The 9,189-nt window shown below is 33.6% G+C and overlaps 1 protein-coding gene across 4 annotated transcripts in view; it reads left to right on the forward strand.

Annotated features, from left to right (window-relative positions):
• LOC107697903 (ralBP1-associated Eps domain-containing protein 2) overlaps positions 1-9,189 on the forward strand; it is a 48,344-nt gene that overhangs the window by 16,790 nt on the left and 22,365 nt on the right. For all 4 annotated transcript variants that reach the window (XM_016498762.1, XM_016498763.1, XM_016498765.1 and 1 more), the window contains exons 2-4: positions 2,250-2,373; positions 6,298-6,473; positions 6,570-6,678. In XM_016498762.1, coding sequence (XP_016354248.1) covers positions 2,250-2,373; positions 6,298-6,473; positions 6,570-6,678 — 409 coding nt within the window. The remainder of the gene's footprint in view (positions 1-2,249; positions 2,374-6,297; positions 6,474-6,569; positions 6,679-9,189) is intronic.

The following is a 9,189-nucleotide window of genomic DNA, read 5'->3' on the forward strand; positions in this document are numbered from 1 at the left end:
GTGTATATATATATATATATATATATATATATATATGATTTTTTAAGAACTTCAGGAAATAATATAAAATGATAAAATAATCTATCATTTGAACAATTATTTACATACATTCAATTGTTCTTTTTAATTACACAGCATGGCATTCTGGAGATCTTGTTGGTGACCATATATAATTACTAGATGTGAAATTGTCAATATATTATTGACATGTTATGTTCATATATTATTTCATAATTTCTGTGGAAATATGCTCTCTTCATGGTTGCAAGGAGGTCAAAATGTCCCAGCTTCCTTTAGAAATGAGTAAAAATGTGTTTTGGAGACAAATGTCCATCTAAAGCCTGATATGCTGGACCTCTGCAATTGATTCGATGAGAGTTTTGCAGCAGGCTTTTTCTTTGAGTCATATTTGGCTGAAGTTCACCTTCACCGCTGCGTTGAGTAAAGAACCATCAGCACTGCAGGGATCGGAGGAGAACGCGATCAATAATGCCATCACACCTGGTGGAACAGGAACGCTGAGTCAATGTTTGAGAAGTTCTTCAGATAATGTTTGGAAAGGCAGAGGGAACGCCGTAAGGGAGATTAGAGTTTCAAGAACAAGCATGACCTTACTTGCTTTGACACATTTTAATGTTTTTTTTTTCTTTTCTATTAGCTGTATGTGCTCAGTAGTGCTGCTTCTGAAGAGTCTTGAAGTGAAACTTTTACTTGAAGAAGTTCATAGTTATTCAGAAACAAGTTTGGTTTGAGCAGCACAACAGGCTGTTTTTCTCTTTTGTTATATTTAACAGCACACTGCACAATGTGCTGCTATTTAAAGCGCACAGATCTTTTCCTGTGTGTGAGAAGACGTTTACAATCAGTTGTTATTGAATTTTATTCTAAATCGTTTGTAATCATAAATCAAAATGTACAAACTTGCTCCACCTTTGAAATGCCTTTCCTTTTCTGCTGACATCATCAAGCCCTTTTATTTTGCAACTTTTCAACATCCAATCAATTTTGAATGCATAAAATCAAGTCCCGCCCTACATTTTGCATTTTAATATCTTGTTTTATTCAGAAACACACTACTGTTTAAAAGCTTCTGGTCTGTAAGATTTTGTATATTTTGAAAGAAGTCTCTTATGCTCAACAAAGCTGCATTTATTTGATAGAAAAATACAGTAAAAACAGTAATATTGTGAAATATTATTACAATTTAAAGTAGCTGTTTTCTGTTGTAATATGTTTCAAAATATAATTTATTCCTGTGATGCAAAGCTGAATTTTCAGCATCATTACTCCAGTCTTCAGTGCCACATGATCCTTCAGAAATCAGTCTAATATGCTGCTCAAGAAACATTTCTGATTATTATTAATGTTGAAAACAGTTGTGCTGCTTGATATATTTGTGGAAACTGTGATACATGGATTTCAGGATTCTTTGATAGAAAGTTATAGAAAGAAGAACAGCATTTATTTGAAATAAAAAAACAAACTGTATAATGTTATGAATGAATTTACTGTCACTGTTGATCAATTGAATGCATCATTGCTGAATAAAATAGTTAATTAAAAAAATTGCTGACCCCAAACTTTTAATTGGTAGTTTATGTGATATTATGGAAAAATAAATGGTATTTTATATTGTTTTGAAGTATTTAGATTTCTCATTTAGGTTCTCAGTGTTGTCTTTTCAGGATGGATGACGTCTTAAACCAGCTTAAGGTAGTTTAGCTGGTCTGAGCCTGTTGTGGTTGGTCTGTTAAATGCTTTTAGAGCAGTATTGGGCACGTTTCAGGAGGCCAAACTGGAAGAGCATCTTAAACCAGCATGTGTTTTCAGCAGGGGTAGATCATTTTAACATCTGCATCTGTCTAAAGTGAGTTACATTGCTAATCTGAAGGTCTGTGTTTGTAGTTCAACACTTCCTGCAGGACGTGTGGTTTCTTATCTGTCATTACAGTACGAGTTTTCAATTACAGAAGCACAGATGAAAGTGAAATTCAGCCTGTTCAGAGTGTGGTTTATCTGCAGCCGGCTATTCTTTCCATTGTAGAGCCAATAATGAGGATTTAGCCATTATCTTTTTTTTTTTCCCACGTTAGTAATTTCAGCCATTAAGCCATGATTTCCACTTTACATTAATGAACGCTTTTGAAATATTGTAGCTTAATTGACTTCACTATACATTCTGTGATTTTAAAGTCTCCATGTGGCCATTCATTAAAAAATCTCTCTCTCTCTTTCTCTCTTCATGACAGGTAACAGAAGCGTGTGGTGCTAAGCGGCTTGGCTATTTCGGCTGTGGACAGTTTTACGTGGCTCTGAAGCTGATGGCCGCGGCGCAGGCGGGTTTGCCGGTACGTCTGGAGAGCATCGCAGGTGGTAAGTCCTCAGCCTTTCGTGAACAGAGGGAGAACCAAAGGGGATCAGGGATTTGGCCTAGCATGTTTGGATTTACGCTAAAGAGGGATAACGCACAGAGGCCGTGCTGCGCGGAGAGAGCGCCACACGCTGAGCTAAAACTCGCTGAGACTGAGCCTGTGTGAACTAAACCACAGGACAGTTCCCTCAAACGCTTCTGACTGCCTCCTTTTATGGTCTTGCCCTTTAAATCTGAATTTATACGTTAGAAGTTCACTTTTTCTTGTGTGGCGTGACAGCAGTGCTTTTACTGACAAATTATGAATGAATCCTGATAAGCAATACATAATTTGAAAGCTTTATTACTCAAGATTATTTACCATTATTAATTTTTGATTAATTCATTTTTATTTCATTTTACTTTAGAATCCACCATAACAAATTACATTTATTACAGTATTAGTAGGTCTTACAAAAATAATCAACACTACAGTAACTAAAAATGATTAAAAAAAAAATGTAACTCCAATTTTAGAATAAAAAAAATAGAGATCAGGTTTTTTTAAAGACCGATACAGAGGCATTTGCAATATCCAATATCCATAACCAATTATTATTTATTATTTCTGCAAAAACAGAGATGCAATAAAAGTAAAATATACATTATTGTTATTATTATTATTATTATTAGTATTATTATTATTATTATTATTAATGTTAATATCATTGTTGTTGTTGTTAATTTTATTAATTAATTATTATGTTAATTCATATTATGTCTTACTATTTATAAAAGTAATTATTTATAAATTGCATATGCATATTATTATTTATTAGTTATTAGTATTATTAGTTATTAATTCTGCTAAAAAAAAGTCAGTTACAATAAAAACAATGCATTAAGAGTATTTTATGATGGTGATGATTGTTATTATTATTTATTTCATTTTTAATATTGTTTTTAATTCAATCTATAATATTTATTATATTTATAAATGCATAACCGATTATTCATTATTTCTGCTAAATAAATCCCATAAAATAAAACATTATTAACATTATTAGCTAAATTATTAATATTAGTATTATCTTTATTGTATTTAATTTGATTAAATTATGTATTTAATTATTGTTAGGGTAAACAATTTAAATTAATATTCATATTATTCATAAAATAACTATTTATATAATTACTTGTTGTTTTTCAACCTAAATGATCACCGGTTTATTTGAATGTTTTATTTAAAATTCCAATCAAGTAATTATGCATATTATTTGTTAAATAAGCAAATCATTTTTATCTGTGAGCACCATTGTTTCCTGTTGAACACCTTAATAACTGAGTTTTGCTTGTGCAAGCACCACTAGTTTCCAGTTTCAATAATATTATCCAAAATGCTGGTATGTAACTGTTGGGCCTGAGTTCAGAAAATAATTCAAATATTAACATTAGTATTATCTTTATTGTATTTAATTTAATTAAATTATGTATTTAATTATTGTTAGGGTAAACAATTTAAATTAATATTCGTATTATTCATAAAATAACTATTTATATAATTACTTGTTGTTTTTCAACCTAAATGATCACCGGTTTATTTGAATGTTTCATTTAAAATTCCAATCAAGTAATTATGCATATTATTTGTTAAATAAGCAAATCATTTTTATCTGTGAGCACCATTGTTTCCTGTTGAACACCTTAATAACTGAGTTTTGCTTGTGCAAGCACCACTAGTTTCCAGTTTCAATAATATTATCCAAAATGCTGGTATGTAACTGTTGGGCCTGAGTTCAGAAAATAATTCAAATATTAACTCAGCAGAGCCAAAACATTTCCTAAATGTATTTACTTAAACACGGCGATGTTGAGCACTAGGCTGATTCAGAGCTCAGCACAGCTCCAGGCCACCCTGACGGGCTGAAATGAGGCGATCGGAGCCTGGATTAGTCTTTAATCCTGGTACAGACTGTTACTCAGGAGCCCGCTGGCCTGCGAGACCCTCACAGCGGAGAGAGGAGCTCAGATGACCTCACATCAGCTTCTGTTTAACCCACAAATGACTTTACCTGGCACTTTTACTGTGGGAAGATGAGGAGAAAGACTGAGTTTGTAACCAGGAAAGACAGATTTATCAAGATGACCTCAACGGTTCCTTTGAGAGATGATTGGCTGGGTTATGTTTACTTTTTAAAGAAGATCATCTAGATCAGCACTTTTCAGTCCTGCTCCTGTTTTTGTGCAAAGTTTAGCTCTTGCTAAACCAGCTAATCAGGGTGTTCGGGTTCTGTTTGCTGTTTTAATCTGTCTCTCCAGTTTTTCACAATTCAGTGATCACAAAACAACACAAAATCTATTTTTTTTTTGCAATCCTGCATAATTCACTATTTAACCCGCAAACAATTAGTCTGATTAAAAATAATAATAATAATAAAAAGTACATAAATGAGGAAAATTACATGCAGAATGTGCATAATGTCAGAAAGAATTACCAGGACATATTTGTATAACTTGTTTAAAAATTGTAATAAAAAGTTTTATCAAACAGAAAATAAATAAGATTTCTACCTTTTTCATTTCATGTATGACTGTTGTACATCTAGTAGGGGTGTAACGATTCACTCAACTCACGATACGAATGCGATACGATTCACAATACTGATTTCACGATACAATTTTCTCATGATTTTTTTTTTTTACAAAATGAGATTTAAGACAACTTATAAATGAAAAGGTGTCCTTTTTATTATTTCTCAGACAAAATGCTGCACATTTCTTTGTAAAATTGAAATATGTCAAATCTAAATAGAATTTTTAAAACAAATCCCAAATAAAAATAAATAAATAAATAAATGAAAAATACAAATAAAAGCAATCTCTTCATATAAACAAACTAAAGCTTTGCCTGTGCTCTTTTCATTTAAAATTAGAGGCATCCATTGTATTTTAATCATGATCCAAACAAAGGTGCTGCATACATGCGGGGTGAGTAGTTTTTCATTTAAATGAGATTATGAGAGATAGATTAGAGCTTTTCCTTGGTTACCGCTGTAAACAAAGCAGCGCTGCCATGCATTACAAAAGAGGCAAGATAAAAAGAAAGTATAATCTAAACTTTTCTGAAGTCAGTTCTCCTCACAGATACAGTCATATAAACCCTCAACCCCAAATGTATCGCGATTCGTTTAACATCTCAACCGACTTGAATCGTCATATTTTTATCGATTTTCAACCGGCTCGGGGTGCATCGTTACATCCCTAACATCTAGTGTCATACATAATATGATCTGTCATATGACTAGTGTATATCTAGTGTCATATGTAATTTCATTTACAGCCACAAAATTCATTTTGTGGCTGTAAATTCATTCAAAAAAGTCATTTTGATCGCAAATAAATCAAGAAAAAATTAGCGAATAATTATATATATTTTTTACATTTTTACTTTTTATTAATGATTATTCATTATTAATTAATACCTTGTTTAAAATGTATGTGTGAGAATTTAGAAAAATAAACAAGCTTTTATTTTTTTTTTTGGCTGTTGTGTATGACTGTTGTACATCTAGTGTCATACATAATATGGTACATGTGGTATCGTAAATATAAAAATCATAAAATTATTAAAAAAAAAACTGTCACTTTGATTGTAAAGAATCACAAAAAAAGAAGTACAATCCTGGTGGGACGACTTAATCTGCTGTAATCAATTAATAAAAATAATTTAAAAATCTTGTTTAAAAGTTGCGTGTCATAATTCAGTAAGACGTCAAATTAAACAAGCTAAAAAAAATCCAAATAAATGCAAGAAAATAGAAATTATTAATAATAAATTATTAAAATAAATAGTGAAATCCTGAAGGGACTGTTTAATCCACTGTACACAGAAAATAGTATGAGTAGTATGCTGTTATGAACATACTGTCATGTACCCTTCTCTACAGAACTTCCTCTTCCTGTGTTTGTCGGGATAACGAACGAGCTTGAGATGCATTACCCCAATCAACCCTTGACCAATGAGAGCCAGTCTCACATCCTGGGCTCAGTTGCAGGCTCCGCCCCTCGTCCCCCTGCAGACAGACCTGTACTCAGACACCCTGACACCAGCATGGACAAGCAGGTCGGTTTATCAAAGATGACATGCAGCAGTAGCTTGATACTTTTCCTCTAATTAATGACGATTATAATGAATGTGTTTCACACTTGTATCTGACAGGAGGCGTGGTCTCCACCACAGTCACCTGGCATCTCCCCGCCCCGTTCACCATCAGCCTATCGCAGCTATCCATATGGTGCACAGAGAAACGGAACAGACACACTATTGGGTGAGAGTCTCTTGTCAGTCATTCTGTATTCAGAAAGACCAGACAAATGAACCTAAACCTGAAAATGTAGATAAATAAATAAATAAATTTAAATATAAGCATCACTTTTCCAGTTTAATGCATTCTTTCTGAATAATTAAAAGTATTAATGATAGTGAAAATGACATGAAAATGATGTTTTCCACAAAAATATGAAGCAGCACACGACATAATAATTAGAAATGTTTCCTGAGCAGCAAATCAGCATATTAGAATGATTTCTGAAGGATAATGTGACACTGAAGACTGGAGTAATGATGCTGACAATTCAGATTTGCATCACAGGAATAAATTATATTTTCAAATCTATTCAAATAGAAAACAGTTATTTTAAATTATAATAATATTTCACATTTTACATTTTTTTATTGTATTTGTAATCAAATAAATACAACCTTGGTGAGCAGAAGAGACTTCTTTCAAAAACATAAAAAAAAAAAAAAATCTTACTGACCCCAAACTTTTGAACGATAATCACTATATCAGATTTGCTTGGAAAATATAGTAAAGTTTGCGTGAATGCATGATATCAAATGCTCCTCCATTTTTAAAACTAATTTAAAGCCATTTTAATTTGCTATGCTAACCACATGATTATGGTGCTTTTTTATTATTTGCAATGTTTTGCCTGCTGGGAATAAAATTAATAGAAATGAAATTACTGCTAAACAAAACATACTTCTAATACATCAGAAAAAAAAACAGGATTTAATGTGTCAGAGCCTTAAATGCAATACTTTATTGACTCAATCATATACTGTACTGTACCTATAGAGGGTTACAGTGTTTTTTAGGTCATTTTGCCTTATGGAGAATAAATATATGGACTTACAGATGATCATTTGCATCAGTAAATACTCAAATCATTAAAACACAGGATGAAACCTCTTCTTAAATGATGCATCAAGGACCAGGAGGTTTTTTCAGCAAGATCCTGATCATTTTCTTTTTCCAGCAATTCCTATGGGAATGTGAAAGTAGATATTTCCACATTCACACACGCAGTGATGCTGTTATTAGATAACACAAGCACATGTCACACAGCCGCTGTGTTTCACACACTGTAAGCGTAGACGTCGCTCGGTACCCTGATGCTGTCAGACAGCTGTGTGTGTGTGGGTTTGTTTGTTTGTGTGTGTGTGTGTGTATGTTAGCGTGCGTTCAGCCTTGAGCTGCTGTCTGCCCTCAGAAAGCAGTTGGCTAATTGCTGCTCTCCTGTGGCATATCGATATCACGCTCGTCTAATCACACACCTGTTGACTCACAAGACCTTCAGCTCATCCACGAGCAGCACAACACACTCAACAGACAGCAGTTCTGATGAAACACACACACACGCTTTCCTGAGAAAATGCCTTAAGGCTAAATATTTAACTACGTTTAATGTAATAATGTACGCTAGTGTGCTTCATCTATTGCTGGTTGTCCCCCTTGGCACACTGCACCTAAAATGTCAAAAGATGTTGATGTGGGATGCAATTATGCACTTCAACTTACTTTATTATGCACTTGTCAGAAAGCAGAATCACTGATTCTTGTACACGTCACCAGAAATTACAAGGTTGGCTGTTAAAATCTAGTATAAATTAAGTAAAAATGCTAAATATTTGCAATAGATGCAAGATTATAAATTCATGTGCAAATACATAATGCAGACTGCTATGAGGACGGTATTTTCACATATACAATAGCGCCCTCTCCAGTACAGTAGGAGGTAGTGCATGAGGACAAACTCAGTAGAGTTTAAAGGGATAGTTCACCCAAAAATGATAATTTGATGTTTATCTGCTTACCACCAGGGCATCCAAGATGTAGGTGACTTTGTTTCTTCAGTAGAACACAAATGAAGAATTTTAACTCAAACCGTTGCAGTCTGTCAGTCATATAATGTAAGTGGATGGGAATCACGGCTTTGAGAGTCAAAAAAACATACACAAACAAACCCAAATTAAACCCTGCGGCTCGTGACGATACATTGATGTGTAAAGACACAAAACGATCGGCCTGTGCAAGAAACTGAACAGTATTTATAGCGTTTTTTTACCTCTGATTTTCACCGCAATGTCCGAACTGTCTTGAGCGCGTTCTCAACAGCCGGTGCATGACGCGCCTTCTTCTTCTTGCTTTATGGCGGATCGCAGACTTATAAGTGCATTACCGCCACCTATCTTTCAAATGGACCATTGACACTCCTAATTGAGATTGTAGATAGAGTGTCAATGGTCCATTTGAGAAATAGGTGGCGATTCGCAGGGTTTCATTTGGTTTTGTTTGTATATGTTTTTTTGACTCTCAAAGCCTCAAAGTTATTCCCATTCACTTCCATTATATGACTGACAGACTTGCAACGGTTTGAGTTAAACATCTTCGTTTGTGTTCCACTGAAGAAACAAAGTCACCTACATCTTGGATGCCCTGGGGGTAAGCAGATAAACATCAAATTTTCATTTTTGGGTGAACTATCCCTTTAAG

This window comes from Sinocyclocheilus anshuiensis, unplaced genomic scaffold (genome assembly GCF_001515605.1).
Source record: "Sinocyclocheilus anshuiensis isolate Anshui unplaced genomic scaffold, SAMN03320099.WGS_v1.1 scaffold78, whole genome shotgun sequence".
Classification (NCBI taxonomy): Eukaryota; Metazoa; Chordata; class Actinopteri; order Cypriniformes; family Cyprinidae; genus Sinocyclocheilus; species Sinocyclocheilus anshuiensis.